General features: G+C 39.0%; 1 protein-coding gene across 3 annotated transcripts in view; it reads left to right on the top strand.

Annotated features, from left to right (window-relative positions):
- The window catches only part of WDR26 (WD repeat domain 26), a 46256-nt gene that overhangs the window by 20420 nt on the left and 7241 nt on the right, over positions 1-18595 (top strand). For 2 of the 3 annotated variants that reach the window (XM_050948542.1, XM_050948543.1), the window contains 6 exons: positions 566-704; positions 8761-8901; positions 12939-13058; positions 14175-14320; positions 14655-14733; positions 15675-15804. In XM_050948542.1, coding sequence (XP_050804499.1) covers positions 566-704; positions 8761-8901; positions 12939-13058; positions 14175-14320; positions 14655-14733; positions 15675-15804 — 755 coding nt within the window. Of the gene's footprint in view, positions 1-565; positions 705-8760; positions 8902-12938; positions 13059-14174; positions 14321-14654; positions 14734-15674; positions 15805-16984; positions 17153-18595 lie in introns of all 3 variants that reach the window. The other variant, XR_007773752.1, reaches the window with a different exon arrangement.

The following is an 18595-nucleotide window of genomic DNA, read 5'->3' as shown; positions in this document are numbered from 1 at the left end:
TTTCCATTACTCCTTTTTAGCACGAAATTAATCACATCTGTGGAGTTGCCAAAAATAGCTAAAATGAAAAGTCCTGTCAATTGTTAATTTATTAACCTTAACTTTTATTGCAGTAGTGTCCAGAGGCCCAATCAGATTGGTGCCTGACTGTTCTGTATCCTACAAAACTTTAGGAAGATCCAGTTAGCGTCCGAAGATTTTGTAATTTTAATCTGAAACCCAGTGAGTGTAACAAACAATAGGAAGTAATGGGGAGGGAAGTCTGAGGGTAACAGTAAGATCTTGTGACTTCGTAGATTGGCTATATTCACATCTTAATGCTTTTGAGTCATTTAAGAGGGTATCTTTTTAGTTAATGATTTTTTTTTTAAAATCACCAATATCTAGTGACCCTCAAACTAGACCAATACTGTCTAGTTAATTTCATAATGAGCTTTGAAGACAATCCTGTCTTTTGAAATACATCTTAACTGCAGAAATCTTTACTTTTATAATTAGTTTTTACCAATTGCTTATCAGATTGTGTTTTACAAACCCTATGGTTTGTTTTTTTACTTTGTTTCAGGAAACAGTTCCCATGTTACACACAGCAGATACTTACAGAGCACTGTAATGAAGTATGGTTCTGTAAATTCTCCAATGATGGAACTAAACTAGCAACGGGATCAAAGGACACAACTGTTATTATATGGCAGGTTGATCCAGTAAGTGCTCAGACTTTAACATGTGTGTGTTTAAAGGTAAAAAAGACCTAAACTATATGCATCTCTTCTAAATCATGCAGACTTTTTCTTAAATTTTCATTGTGCTTTTGCCTAAGGCTTTCCTAAAGCTTTTGGTGGTATTTCAGTGAAGACCTTTATTTTAAATCCTCTTTATTTTTAATAATTTGAATTATTTTAAATAGAAGTCCTGTTCACCATTTAAACATGCCACCTGATCTTTGAGTGATAAAATGTTCACAGACCATATAGGAGTTTCATCAACTGTCTGCTAATTGCCATTGTACATACAACTTGAGGAACTTTTCTTGATTCGTGTTCTGTGAAAACCTGGCACACTCATTAAGAAAGGATGTACAGTTGTTTTTTTTCTTCAAGACTTAAGTTCTCCTGACGTTTTAAATTGTTACTATATATTGCTTATTTGGTTCTGCTACAAGGAAACGGCCAAATCTCCTTACCCTAGCTATTGGATATCAGTATCATTCCTGTCTGTATTGTATTTTCTTGTAAATAAAATGCTTGAGCAGTCACTCTGAGATTATTCAGGTCCTAGTGTTATGTTGGTATTTCAACTGCATTATGAATTTGATGTAATTATGTGCAGTTACTAATTGAAAACATGTTAGGAAATCTGCCACAAATACATATGCATAATATACTATATGATTAATAATGTATATACATAATATTCTGGTTTCTTAGAGTTGTAACTCAAATCTTTTGAGAAGATTTTAAAAATTTATACTGGGTTATTACTTAAACTCCAGTTATGAATTTGCAAGCTGCTCCTTCTTCCTGCAACAGGATCTGAGTTGAGGGAAGCCCTCTCTTCTGTCTTCCCTGCAAACCCTCCTGCCCCCCCCCCAAAAAAAAATTAGGAGGGGTATACCAGTTGAACTCTTTACTGTTGGGGAACAGTGTGGGATCTTGAAAATAGTTAACAGATGAGTTGTGTGCATACATCCAACTTGGAAAAACTTACTGCTAAGGATTCTCAAGGCTTGATGCTGGAGATGATTTTTAATTGGAGCCAGATCACTCTATAAATGTCAGGAGACAGTTAGAAAATAATTCTTTTTTTTTTTTTTTTTTTTGTAACATGGATTGGAAGTTCTAGCTTATTTAGGGAAAGTGATTAAGGGCAGATCTGTGGTACAAAATGGCACCTCAAGTAGTAGCAAATAGTTTCATAGTGAGTCATTATTTATATACTATTTGGTCATACCAAAATAAATGCACTTTAGGTGTTTGAAATTATGCCAAAATATTAAGCAAGCACTGGTCACTAAAAGAACAAACTAGTGAAACACAGCTTTTCTAATGGCTATTATTTGGAGAAATTCCAAGAAACTGTATTAAATCTAACAGCAATCAGTAGATTTGAAATGCATTCCTCAGTAAAGTTAAAGGGAATGCTCTTGTTACAGGACATATTGAATATGGATTTAATTGCATTAGGCCGTACCAGTCACTTGGTTTCATAGTTGCCAGGGCATTTGGAGTCCATTAATTTCTCTTCCCATCGTTTCAAGTAATTGTTGAAAGTTAACAAAATAATTGGTTCAAGAGAGACTGTCAAACTTTGTTCCAAACTTATTCTATTCCCTAGCTATGTGCTGATCCTGAAAATCTGAAGAGTGTTCCCCTATATTTTTAATCCTTTTGGGCTCCATCAGTAGTTCAGCAAAGAGTATCCAAACCCTCATATTTCTCCTGAAAATAAGCTTATCCCCACTCCCAAAAGTCCAGTGTAATGAAAATGCTGCTGCTGAAATCCTTTCATTCTTGTCACTCTGACTATCCCATGCACATTGAATTCAATCTGGTCTCTTGCATCAGCTTCAGCTTCCTCACCCAGAGGCTCTACAAACTCATCTGCCCCTATATTTTTACTCTCATTTCTTCTTGCTCTTCTTCCACTACCTTCAGTCCTACTAGACTGCTCACTTAGGTTCTGTCATGTCAGTTAGTACCTTGACTTAAATGGGACCACTTATGGGGAAAGATACTCTACTTAAGGTGATAGAATCTGGCCTTTGGTCTTTCTGTTTTGCCTATCCACTATATCTGGAAGAACTACCTCGTTGTCCACTATGTGTCCTCTCCTTAAAATCCATCCTTAAACTTTCTCATTCTGGGTGTCTTTCCTGCCACATTGTCCTTTTTCCTCAACTATTATTTCATGTCTTTTGTCTTGTCTGTTTTAGAATGTGAGCTCTTATAGTAGGAAATATTGTAACTGTTTGTTTGTTTTGGAAGGGGATATATCAGCTCATTGTTATGAAAAACAATGTAACTATGTTGACCCTGTTCAACACTATTTTTGTGGTCTTTTTGGCTTTGAAATTGAAGTAAATCCATACTAATTTTTTAGCTGTGCTGCCGCAGTTAGTCACTGGGCACAAAGAAAGAAACTTAAAAATATTTACCATAAGCCAATACAGGAGCTGCAGGGGCAGGGCCTTGAGGTGTGTGTTAAACTTACAGCTGTTGTAATACCTCCATTATAAATTCCTTGTTGGAAGGAAGATTAGATCTTTCCTTTTCCTCAGAGCTTCCTTGCAGTTGGAGTGGGTGAGTTCTGTCTCATGGAAGAAAGGTTGACTGCTATTCTTCAACAAGTCAAGGGCCGTAGATCTATCCTCCATTGAACTTTCAGCATTTTCGTAGAAACAGACTTTCCAGTCTCTGGCAGTAACATAGTCTCCACCTCCTAACTAGTCCACCAGTTTCTGACTCCACAACTATAGGCAGGTGAAAAACAGACCTCTTCTTGCACAGTTTATATTAATAATAGAGAATTCTGCTTGTCTGTTGCAAACTTCTAAAATCTGGAGCAACTGGATTTCAGAGCTAAAAGACCTAAGATTTTGGAGGATGCCAGGAGCAAATAACTGGATATATGAGGGAATCTTTTCTGCTTGAGGCACTGCAGCAGCACATTTCCCCTTGCAGCAACAGGACAGTGAGCGGTATGGCAGTGAAATATGAGGAAAAGAGAACTTTGCTTTTCTTGCTCTTATTCCTCCCCCCACCTCCCCGTCATCGAGTGCATGGACAGATTTCTGTCTTTTTTTTCTGTGACAAAGAGAAGGATTTGGTGCTTGCAGCCTCTTTGGCAAAGGGATTATCTAGGCATCCCTCTCTCAATGAACACAGAAAGGAGGTGCAGGAGAAATGGCAGATAACTGGCATGCCCTCCCCTAGCTGGCAAGGACAGACAGGGTGAAGGCTCTAAGATGCTGTCAGAAACTGTCCTCAGTCACTGAGGGCCAATGTGTCCGCAGAGAGATGGTGGTGTTTGGTGCAGATGGGGAACAGCAAAGTGAAAACAGTGGGAGGGCCCTTAGGACCTGCTCTCAACCATTCATCTATCCATCTTCTGTGTACTTTGAGGGGTTTTTCTGTTGGGCCCATCTCCACTCAAAAATCCAGCTCACCTATTCATCAGGTCTTATCGCAGATCCTCCAAGTTTGGAGACTGCTCATCTCCAGGGTATGGATTGAGTCAATTCAATTTTATTGAATCACATATGACTTATGTTTTTTGCAAATATGAAAAGGAAAAACAAACTCCGTTTAAAACAGCTACATCCATATAATGCATTAAAATGTCAGTCAGAACTTAATATTATCTCTATTCTTCAACATAATATGTAAAGGGCAAAAACTGCCACTGATTTAATTACTAGTGATTGAGAGAATACTAAGAACATTACCTCTTTTGTATAAAGTCTTTATTACCATCTCAAAAGGCAAAATCTAACACACTCAAAAGCTGGGAAATTCTACAGTCCATAAAAGGACATAGGTCTTCTAACATTCCATATTTATATGGGCAAAAATGAAGATGTGAAGGAACTTTCCATAGCAGCCTTTAAGAACAGCAATTTCCATGGTTTGGAATCTTAACTGAGTATTTGACTTACATAAATGAGGTTTTGCTAACTCATTCAAATATGGTTGAAAAACATGGGCAGTCTTCAAAACAGAAGAGCAAAAAGCAAACTTAAAATCCTGAACCATAGCCAGATCTTCGTGTTGGATAGTTGACTTAAGTTGATTAAAAAATATTGATAATAATAGAAAAACCTAACTTAATTATAATAAATTGGAGAGTCTTCTGCCATGGACACAAGAAGTATCTAGATTGTTCCTCCATCTCCTGAAGGTAAGGACAGGGCAATCTGTGCTCTGGTAGTACCTCCTGGGCTTTCTGAGTGATCTCATGAAACGTTCCTGCCTGTGCCAGCCCAAGCACCCCTCAGTTTCTTTCATTGGGGTACTGCCTCTCTCTGTCAGGGGACAGTTGAATTCTCTCCAAGATCCCAAGTGAAAAAGAGCTGCCTTGAATAAGGCTAAAATAAAACAGAGGGAGGGATTGTTGGAGAACTCTCACTAGGTCTCAAAATGAATTCCCGAGTTCCTCTATATATCCCAAGGAGTCCAAAGGGCCCCAAGCAAAAGGGGAGACATTGCCTGTCCCCTTACCAAGAAGATGTGCAAAAAATGGATGCAACAAGCTGTACTCTTTTCTGTGATGGCAAGGAGAGGAAATGAAGCCAGAGGAGTTGAAGGTAAGATTCAAGGCACTGATGGTTAAAAAGAAAAGTACCAAGACGCATGTAACTCACCCCTGACATCCTAGGTGTAAATTTTCTGAGACACTGCAAAGAGTGTGGCAGGGTGTTTTGTTTTGATAGTGGTGCAGTTGTTGAAGTCAATCTGGTTATAGCAGGAAAACTTCAAAAGAGGTCTTGAAGAGAGAGTGTATTCAGTTTAATCTATTATTAGTCTAATCTTCTGTGAAAGCTTGTTCCACTTGAGCTGGATCCCCTCAGCTTTAACTCTAGATAGTGGTACTCAGCTATTTAGTTATCTGCGTTATCCCAGAGGAGTGCAGATCTCTTGGCAATTTGTAGATGGACATGTGGTTTCTAATGCATCTGGGACCAGATTCTTGGCAATTCATTATCAGCCCTTCAGAGGGAAGCAAATCTCTTGTTCTTATGAGGCAATAGACTACTCTTCTCTATGAAAAATCTTAATAGAGAAGGGACTGGCAAAGTAAGCAGAGACCTGACTTCAGGAATGGAGCCTTCACCCCTATGTTTGAGTGTGACAACTTTTTGGACTACTAACCATGAGCTTCTTCACATCCAGGAGCCACAGCAAAGTCATATTCTTGTCCAGGAGAAAATACTTGAAGGTTGCTACCATGGAGACACTATCCAGTTGAAAACCCGCATGCGGCTCTAACCATTCCTAGTGCTCTCAGTGTAGTCAGGTCCATCTGAAGATGAAAAATGAGGCCACATTCTTACTGGGTAGGGGGACTTATTTTATAATAATAGCATGATAGAGCCTTGTCCCCTTTCTACACCGCAAAAGGACTGTATTGTAGCAATGCTTCACCATGATCTAGTCGTCTTGATCCTGGTTGCCTGGCATTTAAAATAAATTAATTGGGGGGAGGTTTTGGATGTGGGTTGTTCTGACCATCATAGTTACTCTGAGGATATCTTTCCCTGAATGTCAGCTTCAAATACCTTCCAGTTTGGCAAAGACACTGGAACAGAGACTGATTATTACAATTGCACAAGTAGTAGAAATCCTCCAAGAAGGCTCAGCGTTGGGAATCATGATGATAAAGTTTCTGCATTAAGTTGCATCCTTTGGTTAAGAAACTGCCCAAACAACAAAAACACCTCAGTGCACCTGGATGTCCAGCAATTTCTTAGAACAGCCTTGTTGACCAGGCATTTCTATGGAAATTATAACCTTGTTTTAATGCCCTTAGGCAAAAAAGCCATTCAAGTGACCATGTGGCTGTTAACCAATGCATTGACTAAATTCTACAAAGTAGTTCTTAAACTTCAGTGAGTACAGCCTTAGGAGGGAGTTCTACGCACTTCACTGCAGACAAATTTTTGTGAGGGAATCTCTGTATTTCAGAATCTTTGTTCCCTTTCTAAAAGATCTTGCACTGCTCAAAAATTCTGTTGTAGGATTTGTGGATCTTGTTTCACCAAAGAATAGGAAAACTCATCTGTCTGAATGCTGCTGCTTTTCTTTTTTTGTGTCAAGTGGCAGGACCTGTACACCTAGCCCGTCGGGGCAAACTAAGGGATATGTGAAGGAGTTTATATACTTAGTTTTTAAAATTTATGTAAACTCACTTCCTGAAGTAGGCATATGTTTTAAATTAAATCTAAAAATTTTAACTGTGGAGATAACCTAAACTGGAGAGCAACTTCAGAGGAAGGAGTTTAGGCTGCTGTCAGTGTCTATGAGATCTATCTCATGCAGTAAGCATTGGGCTTTCTGCATACAGGATCTATGGACCTTGCGATATAAGAGAGGAAATTTTCAGGTAAGCACAAATAAATAATCCTAATCTATCTCCTTTTCTAGCCTTTTTTCAGGTTCTATAAATGCCTCCAGTGCCTGCACTTTTCCTTGTTTTCCCAAGGAGTAGGTAATTTAATGAGTCTAATCAGTTTCACTGCTGCAGTTTGGACCCTTATGGGCAGCAGGGAAAATGGCAAGAATAGTCTTGCATTCATTCTGAGTGCTTGGGGGAAAATGTGAAAATGGCAAGAATGGTCTCTTCTGCCAATAAGGTTCTGATCCGGAGCAGTGAAAATGACTAAACTAATCACATTTCCTCAGCTTTGGCTAGCAGTAATGAACAGTGACAAAAGGAACTGGATCTGTGTGCAGGCTCAGTACTGCATTGGTTAAAGTTCAGAAGGCTGCACTCTTTACTTGCCGGGGTGATTTAGTGGAGTTAATTTTTTTTTTCTTTAATCCTTGAGGAGACTTTTCAGTATGGGAAAAGACAGAAGCCACAAAGGATAGTGGGCAAGTAGGAAATGTTTTCAAATAATGGAGAGTAAAAATACCTAATAAATACTTCCCTAATTGAACAGTTGTTAATAATCTGATCACTATACACTGTATCTTTAATATGACTTTGGACAGATTCATGAGGCTTGTGACTACAGTTGGGCCAATACTCAACTGGAAGATTTCAGGGTTTGGATCAAGCCAGCAACTGACAAGATGTTGTTTAATAGCATAAACACCACCTTAATATTTCAAATAGTTGATAAATACCTTACGACTTTGCTCTTATGAGCTGTCCTGCCATTAAATTGCTAAACACTATCTTGCATTTTACAATCGACTGTTGTTTTAAAGTAGTTCAGTAGGCAAAAGGAATGCCTCATGCATTAACTAAAACTGTCAGTATTAATGACTAAATACAATTTAAAACAGGCAGTTCTTCACAACTGGCTGACAGTCCTGTAACATTTATATCACTTTAATAAGGGAGGCTCTTACATTCCTACAACTACAAAGAACTGGAGGAAAATATTATTATGGTCAATTGAATATTTTATTTTGAAACTAGCAGTTGGAAGTGTTGTAGCTGACTATGGCACCAGGAACTCTGAAATTCTAATCCTAATTCTATCATGTTCACTGCCTGACCCAAGGCACATCACCTAACTTCTGTCTTATTTAATCGTCTTGTAAAACTTGGTTAACAATACTTGTCTACTTCACAAGGGTGTAAAGACGGGTTCCACTGTGTAAAGTTCCTACAGTGCTTTGAAGATGAAATATTGCATAATTGCTAGGTATCTTGCATAATCTAAAGTATGGGCCGTATTGTTTTTGCACAGAACTCTGTCAGTGAGTTCCATAACAAAACAAAGGAAGAAAAAACATTCGCAGAATATCTACTAGTGCTTCTCTCTGTATGTTGGGAATTTTGGAAAGGCTTTTTTGTGTGTATATGGATCTACTCTATAGGGTGGTAACTGCTCACTTACAAATAGAGATTAAGATTCTCTAAAGAGAATGTTTTGTTTTAAAAAATAATGGCCAAATCATACAGGCCTGAATTAGGTAGAAATCCTATCAAAACTCCAGACTATAAAATCTGGCTCAGGTTGTCTTGACAGTAGCTCAAATTTATGCCAATATTGACTAGTCTTTTTAGCATATATGTATTTGTTTTACCTAGGATACGCACCAGCTAAAATTGCTTAAAACATTAGAAGGCCATGCATATGGTGTTTCTTACATTGCTTGGAGTCCAGATGACAACTATCTTGTTGCCTGTGGCCCAGATGACTGCTCTGAGCTGTGGCTCTGGAATGTACAAGTAAGAAATCCAATATTAATATAAAATTTCATGTTTAACTCTAGCAGTTGGCTTTACTATGCATTAGAACTGTTCAGTAGTGATGAAATCACTTCAGTAAGCTTGTTTCTATATAGGTGAACATGGAAACATTGCCGTTTATTTTATTAAAAAGGTTGCTGATAAACCCAAATCTTTCCCAAATCTAGGTAGAATATAAAGTTTTGTATATTAAATGTGAACAGAAATGAAACTAATTTGTCAATGAGTCTACTCTTCATGGATCTTCTGTCCTTTCAACTCTGGAATACAAAGAGGTGGCTGCAATGTTTCTATTCCAAGTGATCATCCATACCAGAGAGAAGTTACCGTTTTTTGAAAAATCTGGATGATACACTTCAAGAGGATTTCTTTGAGGATTTATAAGGAGTGAATTCCTTTAGTGCGTGGTTTTTAGAAACATTACAACTCCTCTTTATAATGTTCAAGTGACATTTATGGGGCTTATCGGCGAGGTGAGGAAGTAGCTGGGAATCCAAGTACTGTGTTTGTTTTCTTTAATTTAATTTTCCAAGTGGCCAGTGTGGTGGAGTCTGACCCATCCACATAGTGCTGAGACGTTTGTGGGTGTGATCTAAGAGCATTTGGTCCTGTCTTTGTTCAGTGTGTGAGACAGTCGAGGGCGTACACATCTACCCTGATATAACACAGTCCTTGGGAGCTGAAAAATCGCACCGTGTTATAGATGAGACGGCGTTACATCAGGGTAGGGAGAGGAACCACTCCTCCCCAACTCACCTCCGTTCCACCTCCTCCCATGAGCGTGCCGCAGCTCCGCTTCTCCGCCCTCCCTCCCAGGCTTGCTGCACCAATCAGCTGTTGGGCGCGGCAAGCCTGGGAGGGAGGGAGGAGAAGCAGAGCTAAGCGGTATGCTCGTGGTGGGAGGAGGAGGTAAAGCAGAGGTGATCTGGGGCAGTGAGCAGTTCCTCTGCTGGCCCCCTCCCCCCCTTACTTGCTGCAGCCCCGCTACCTCAGCTCTCTGCCTCTGCCTTCTCCCACAAGCGCGGCAGCTCTGCTGCTCCCTCCCATGCTTGCTGTGCCAAACAGCTGATTGACACGGCAAGCCTGGGAGGGAGGAGAGAGAAGTGGAACTGTGGTGCACTTGTGGGAGGACATGGAACAGAGGTGAGCTGGGGTGGGGGGGCCCCGAGGAGGGCCTCAGCAAGTAACGCAGGCGCAGAGGAACTGCTTGCAGTAACATGAATTCGGATATAACGAGGTAAAGCAGCCCCTTCCCCCGGAGTACTGCTTTACCGCATTATATCTGAATTCGCACTATATAGGACCACGTTATATAGGGGTAGGGGTGTAATTTACTTTTTGTCTTTAGAAGAAGCATGTGGCCCATACAGACTGTATCTGGCCTAAAGGACATGTTCAGATTGTGAAAAATCAAAGGTGTCATTTAAAATAAAGAGTTTTAGCACCTGTAGCTGCAGAGATCACATTTGAAACGTTTAACAGTGTAAACCAGTAATCATTATGTCTGAGTCTGCAGACACCTCTGAGTCACTGTTTCAGGCTAAACTGTTCCTTATTAATCTCCATTGGAATGTCGACTCTTAAGGCCAACAAAGACCTTTCAGTATCAAGGTTACATATTCCATTGCTGATCATTTTAGGAGACAGGAGTGAAGCCCTTGAGAGAATAGGGAGTTGTTGCAGGGAAGGAAGTACATAGGGAAGAACAGAAGAGAGGCTTGGAGAAACAGAAGGCAGAAGTAGTGGGAGGAGAGTCACTACATAAAAGCTCACTCTGGTCAAACCTTCTGGTGATACCAGTGAGAGATCAATGAAAATTGAGGAGAGTACGAAGTTCAAAATTTATATCCCTGTGGATTTATATCTCAGACCATAATGAACCTTGGCATTTGGCCCTTTCAAATGAGTATGACACTCCTACTGTACAATCCATGGAAAAAGGCCATCCTAGCATGGAGAGTTTAAGGTACAATATCCAGAGAGTGGTTAACTATAAGCTATTGTAAGGAAGATAAGGCCATAGCAGCGAAGCTAAATGAACTTTTTGCGTAGGTTTTCACTGCAGAAGATGTGAGAGAGAATCCCACCCCATACCCATTATTTTTAGATGACAAATCTGAGGAACTGTCACAGATTAAGGAGTCAGAGGAGATTTTGGAACAGATTGATGAATTAAAATCAGCAGGAGCAGATGGTATTTACCCAGGAGTTCTGAAGGAACTCAAATATGAAATTGCAGAACTATTAATTGTGGTACGTAACTTGTCCCTTAAATCAGCCTCCGTACCAAATGACTGGAGGATAGCTAATGTAATGCCAGTTTTTAAGAGGAGATCCTGGCAACTGGAGGCCAGTAAGCCTAACTTCAATACCAGACAAGGTGGTGGAAACTATGGTAAAGGACAGAATTATCAGAAACAGCAATAAACATGATGTGTTGGGCATGAATCAACACAGCTTTTGTAAAAAGAAATCATGCCCCAGAAATCTTTAAAAATTCTTTGAAGTGGTCAACAAACATGTGGACAATGGTGATCTAGTGAGTATAGAGTACTTTCAGAAAGCCTTTGACAAGATCCCACACCAAAGACTCTTAATCAAAGTAAGTAGTCATGGGAAAAGAGAGACGGTCCTCTCATGGATAAAATGATGGGGTCGAAATTAGCTGTTACCACTCAAGAAAAAGATCTTGGAGTCACTGTGGATAGTTCCCTGACATCGGCTCAGTATGCAGGAGTAGTCAACCTAATAGAATGTTAGGAACCATTAGGAAAGAGATAAATAATAAGACAGTAAATAACATAATTCCAATATATAAATTCATGGTACACCCACACCTTGAATACTGTTTGCATTCTGGTCTCCCCCTCTCAAAAAAAAAATATATTGGAAAAGGTACAGAGAAGGGCAACAAAAATAATTAAGAGTATAGAACAGCTTCCACACAACAAGATACTAAAATGACTGGGACTGTTTAATTTAGAAAAGAGATGACTAAAGTGAGGCTATGATAGAGGTCTATAAAATAACGAATGATGTGGAGAAAGTGAATAAGGAAGTGTTTACCCCTTCATATAACACAAGAACCCAGGATGACCCAGTTAGTTTTAGATCTGCTGCCTATTAATTTAACATAAGGAAGTATTTCTTTGCACTATGCATGGTCAACCTGTGGAACTAGTTGCCAGGGAATGTTGAAGGCCAAAAGTGTCACTGGGTTTAAAAAAAAAAAAATTAGATAAATTAATGCAGGTTAGGTCCATCAATGGTTATTAGCTAAGGTGGTGAGGGATCCAACCCCACATTCTGGGTGTCCCTAACCCTCTGACTGCCAGAAGCTGGGAGTGGACAATGAGATGGATCACTTAATAATTGCCCTGTTCTGTTCATTCCCTCTGAAGTATCTGGCCCTGGCTGCTGTTGGAAGACAGGATACTGGGCTACATAAACCACTGGTTTGACCCACTATCACCATTCTTACATTCTTAAGATTTTTGGTACTCTGCTTTGTAGTGTAAAAAAAAAAAAAATTACTGTCTCTGCCTTCTTTTGGTTTCCTTTTTTCTTCAGTCTTCTTTTTTTTTTCCTGTGCCTGTCATTTATCTTTTCCCTTCCTTCATTGATCTTTCACTTTCTCCTTCCTTGATATGTTTTCTTTCCTTTCTTCTTCCCTCCAAATCCATTAAATACACCCACTGTCTGCCCTGGCTTCAGATCTGTAGTGGAAGCAAAAAAGTTCTGAGGCTGGGCTCATTGCAACTGCTTGAGTGAGAACATGGCTGACAGTTTCCCATGCTGAAAGAAAATTAGAATGACCCCAGCTCCACCTCCTCATCGCTCCCTAGAAGGCTTTCATAATCTGCAACTTTCTTTACCTTTTTATTCAATTAATGCAGTGAAATGTCCATAATTAGAAACACTAGGTTAAGTTTTCATACACATCTGTTAATTAAGTGTCTGTAGGGGTGGGGAACACTGGATTTTGTAGTGGTTGATTTTCTTTGTTTCCTCCCCAGACTGGGGAGCTGAGGACAAAGATGAGTCAATCTCATGAAGACAGTTTAACCAGTGTGGCTTGGAATCCAGATGGGAAACGCTTTGTAACAGGAGGGCAGCGTGGACAGTTCTATCAGTGTGTAAGTGCTACCTGTGTGTTCATGTCCCCTCAGAACACTTGCTTCATTGCAGCTGAAAACAGTAGAATGCACTTAAGAGTAAAAACTAGGGCTGTCAATTAATCACAGTTAATGCCTGCAATTAACTGAAGACAAAATTAGTACATGTTCATTGCGTACCTCTGGGCGGGGAGATAGCCCCGTGTGCTGTGGAATGGGGGCTGAAGCCCTGAGCCTGTATTTGAATATATAGAAAATACTTTAAAATAAGTGGTATTCTATTGTTTGTTAGTGCAATTAAAAATGATTAATCGTGATTTTTTATTTTAAACACTTGACAACTCTAGTAAAAACAGGTGTAACATGGTTAATTGGTCTATTTTTTCCATATGTTGAAGTAGTCACTAGAGTACTTGTAATGAAAAATAATGTAACTTATTATAAATTTAGTTGCCTGTGGAATCTTTTGGCCCTCCTACTTTTGGAGGTAGAGTAGCATACGTACTAATGCCCTGACAGGGCTTTTTCATTCTTTGGTACCAAAGCAGGTGTATTACTGAAACAAACGTTAGTGTGCTGGGTCAGTTTAGTTGATGAGCAACTTCTTTAGCATTCTCTGACTTTGGTTCACAGGAATCATTGACTAGTGAACACTTTAGGCCAAGGAAACTAGCTTTCCATAGAATTCATCTGGACTATTTATATTCCTAGCATGCAAAGCTATAATTTAACTATTTACTTTCAAAAAGGAAGGGAGGAATCAGTCGTATGGATATGCTGTGGACCATCCATTTGGGGGTCTGGTTTCTTGCTGTCTGGATCATTGTGTTGGGAGTACTGCGATGGTGCTGGAAGAGTTGAGGTCTTCGAATAACTGGCTGACTTGAGCCATGAGTTTAGATTTCAGCCATGTCAAACAAGAGATTCTCCTGACCTCTGTGTTGGTTTGAGGGTGGAGATGGAAGGCGATGCCAAACAATGCACTAATTCTCATGATCACCAACATTTTATCTGATACGGGACAAGAGAAATCTTCTCTTGCTTCATTCTTTTAGTTGTTACAGCTAAAAGCTCTCATCAAAATTCCTTAGAAATCTAACTTAAAAGAACACTTGGTTATATTTCCTTCCTAAACAGGATCTAGATGGTAATCTCCTTGACTCCTGGGAAGGGGTGAGAGTGCAATGCCTCTGGTGTTTGAGCGATGGGAAGACTGTTCTGGCGTCGGACACGCACCAGCGAATTCGGGGTTACAACTTTGAGGACCTTACAGACAGGAACATGTAACTACCTTTTTTCTTACAAATTCTTAACTCTCATAAATCTAGTCTGATTCCTCTGAGAAAACTGTAGTTCTGATACATTACACAGACTGTCTACGTCGTATAGTTTCTCTGTGGACTCAGCAAATACTGAAATAGAACCAGATGACTTAAACTCAGTTGTGGTTGTAATCCCCTTTCAAATACAATAGCCATGGCCCACTTAGTTATAAATATGAGTGGAAGTATTGCAAATTAAAAAAAAAAAAAAAATGTAACACCAAGAAAGCACAAAAGTTTTCAATGTCCAAACAGTAGTACTCCTAACATTATGGTGTCTTTCCTGTGATTTCAGAGTACAAGAAGATCATCCTATTATGTCATTTACTATTTCAAAAAATGGCAGATTAGCTTTGTTAAATGTAGCAACTCAGGTAAGTTGATAGATAAAAATACAACTAAGACTTTTTCTTACCACTGCTAATTTTATTTTTTTAGAAAATCTGAGGGAATTTGGGATCTGTAATGGTATTAAGCCAGGGGTAGGCAACCTATGGCACGTGTGCCGAAGGCAGCACGCGAGCTGATTTTCAGTGGCACTCTCACTGCCCAGGTCCTGGTCACTGGTCCAGGGGACTCTGCATTTAAATTTAAATGAAGCTTCTTAAACATTTTACAGACCTTTATTTACTTTACGTACAACAGTAGTTTAATTATATATTATAGACTTACAGAAAGAGACCTTCTAAAAACGTTAAAATGTATTACTGGCACTTGAAACCTTAAATTAGAGTGAATAAATGAAGACTCGGCACACCACTTCTGAAAGTTTGCCGACCCCTGTATAAAACAATAGACAAAACAGTATTCCACACAATGTAGTTCACAGTATGTGCAGATATACAAATAAACAAATAGGATTCTCCAAAAGGGAAGATGTCATTTTTTTTAAAAAGGCTTCACAAAAGTAGTATGAGGAGAAATATTTTGACTGTAAATTACAAAATATCTGCTGTTAGAGGTAAACACTTCATTTTATACGTTTGGCTTCCCAACGTTGCAGCAATATTCTAGAGTTATCATCCCTGGAATATTGGTGTTCCATGTAACTTTTCTTTATGGACTTCAGAATTTAAGGATTTTGGAAACCATGAAGTAGAGAATTGGGTGCTAGAATAGGAGACGGGACAAGAGTTTAAGCCATTGTTCTAGTGCGTGAGATCCATTCAATTTCACATTATAGTCTAGTTTTATTGCCTAAGCTGGTTTACATGCCAAAAATAAACACATGATAAAAGTGGAATACTTTGAGGGTAGGTGCTGGCTATTGTTTTACAATAAAAAATAACCTCCGGCATGCTCTTTGCCCCCCCAGGGAGTTCACTTATGGGACTTGCAAGACAGAGTTTTAGTGAGAAAGTATCAAGGTGTTACACAAGGGTTTTACACAATTCACTCGTGTTTTGGAGGCCATAACGAAGACTTCATCGCTAGTGGCAGTGAAGGTAACATCAACTTTAAAGACTTCAGATGTTAGTTGATGTACATTTCAAGCACACAGTGTATATAAAAGGGGATGATGCAATGTATTTTTAATTAATGTTAATGCTATTACCAGCAACTATCATCTATAAAAGGAAATTATTGTCCACAGAAGTAAACAAAGGTGTGTGTCAGTGCACCTGAAGTTATACATTGTAAGGAACAGTTCTGCTCTAGTAGAAAGGATAGCCTGTATGCTCTAGATCTCTTCCATTTCTCTCCTATAATGGGTTTATAGCACTGAGTAAGCTTTAACTATGTGTAGGTATGTGGGGGGTTTTGAGAGGCATGACGTTAGCAGTTGTGCTTTTGGTCAAAATAGTTCTGTAGTGAGTGAGTAATTAATTTGATTAGTAGTTTTTCAAAGGCAGGTGTGGTCGGATGATTTTAATCCCAGGAGAGTAGTCATCTCAACTCAAGTGGAACTAATTATAATGGGAGGAAAAACAAAATCACAAATCCAGCAATTGATGACATGGCAACTCTAGCATGGGTTGTTTTTTTTTTTGTCACTTAAGAGTTGTTTTTCATAATTAGTCTGTGGTGAGAATATAATTTAGTTATTGAGCCTGTCCCAAACTGCTTTCATGTGAGGGGCTTAGCTCCTTCAACTCCCATTGCGATCAATGGGACGTACAATGCTGAGCCCTGCTCAGGCCAAGTATTTGTAGTACACTAAGGTAAACTGAGTAACCACTGTTTTGTACTCAGTAGCGCACAGTGAGTCTCTTTGGAAAGAGGAAGTGTTGACTAGGACACACTTTCTTACTCTTTTGGAGAGTGCAGAAAGGTCTTTAAATTTTAAACCAAGTTTCTCCTCTGCCCTAACCTAGTGGAATATAACAGCTGAAAGATAGCACCTCTAATGCAGTGTCATCCTCATCAGCTTTGAGCCAGAGCTCTGGTGTGGGGTTTAGTACTTGTCTGCCAGAAAGTTCACGGCTTGTGTGCTTGAGCAATACTGATGCTTTGTGTGGGGGAGTGTACACGCTATAGTACACAAGTCTTTTTTTTTTCTTTTTTTCTTTTTTTTTTTTTAATTGCCACTTCACTTATGACCTATGTGTGTGACATTAATGTGGTAATGAATTTATCCAGGTCATCATCTTAAGAACAGCTTTTTTATTTTTTTTTTATTTTCAGTGTCTAAAAACTACCCAGCTGTAGTTGAAGCTGATGGCACCTTATTTAGATTCGGACTGCCAGAGGCTGTTGCCTCTTTGCACTGAATTGTTGCAAATGTGGCTGCTGTGAAAGTCTCTGTACAAAAAAAGTAGCAGATTAGAATGTCATAACCTCTTAAATTTAAAGGTATGTTGTGAGCTAGGTAGGCTTTTTTCTACCACCTGCACTTATAGGAAGAAAATAAATAAGAAATCTCTTTTGAAAGTAAAATTGACTTCTGCCTTAATCTAGCTCGTGTGTCCTTTTCCTTTTACACACACGTCCACTGTCAAGCACCAAAATGCTGGCTTGTGTTTACAGTTTGATTCTCCAGACAGCAGATGCTGATCTTATGACCCAGAATAGACACAGCACTGGTTTTATTTTATTTGACACCAGAATGGATACTTATCTCTCTCATCTGAAATCAGGAGATTGAAAAATGTAAACACAAAAGGTGTATTTCATGCAAATACCATAATGTGGTGGGGTTTTATTCAAATGAGCTGATTAAGCAGAAAGCAATTTATTTACCAAATGATTCCCAGGTCCTATTCTAGCAGGTAGGTCAGAGAGTTGAGCCTGTCTTGTAAGGGGTGTGTGTGTGTGTGTGTGTGGTTTGTTTTTTGTTTTTATAACCTTCAGAATCGCATTGGATTTTGTAAATTGTTGTCTTAGTCTGTTCCTCAAAGCTTTAATTCTGAAAAGCTAGTCTAGAAGTGTACATGGATGTGAGTGGATAGTTTGTAGTTCAGTCTATGTAGCTTTATTTGAGAGAACCTGATGCAGCCTTTAGTAACAAGTCAGTCTACAGGTTTGTCAGAAGCTATTAATCTACATTAGGAGAGAATATTATTTTAACTAGTTAGTCTTAAATAAAATGCAGTTCATTATGAAGCAGTGTGGTTTTTTGTTTGAGAGATTTGCAATGGATTATTTGACTAATTACTATTTTTTAAATATTGCATGATAAACAGGAGTTGCTACTGTTCACAAAAGGAGGTTCTTTAGAATCCTATTTGAAATCTATGTAGTATGTAGGTCTTTATAACTTCAAAATGCCATACAACCATTTAATTAATCCTTACCCTGTGAGGTTGGTCAGTAATTGTTTCCACTTTACACGTGGGGAAACAGAGGCACAGCACAACTATTAAAGTGCATGACCCCAGTAGGTCATTGACAAAGTTGGTTAGAATTTTTGGAGGCCTCTGTACCAAGACTTGCACTTTAACTATTCTAAATGCGGCCTTAGTTATTACTCCTAAATATTGGATCTTAACACAGGGTCTGTGTAATACATACGTATTGTCCTCTAAATATTGTATCAAGACGTTGTTCAGTGATCACCAGTATTTTCCTTGAATCAACTTGCAGCAGCATATCCTTAACCCAGGAGGAGGTTGACTTGTTTTTCTGGCCATGCGCTGGCTGACAATTATAAGATTCAGTGCCATCTCAGATGCTTTTCCTCAGATAATGAGCTCGCTAGAGTTGTAAGTCTTAATGAGACATGTCTGTGAGTTTTGCCCACACTCTCTTGAGATCAGATCCCTTCTTTAGAGTGAAACCAAAACCTTGCTAGTGTTG

Source organism: Gopherus flavomarginatus, chromosome 4 (genome assembly GCF_025201925.1).
Source record: "Gopherus flavomarginatus isolate rGopFla2 chromosome 4, rGopFla2.mat.asm, whole genome shotgun sequence".
Classification (NCBI taxonomy): Eukaryota; Metazoa; Chordata; order Testudines; family Testudinidae; genus Gopherus; species Gopherus flavomarginatus.
The sequence above is the reverse complement of the archived record's forward strand: the minus strand, read 5'-3'. Positions and strand labels throughout refer to the sequence as shown.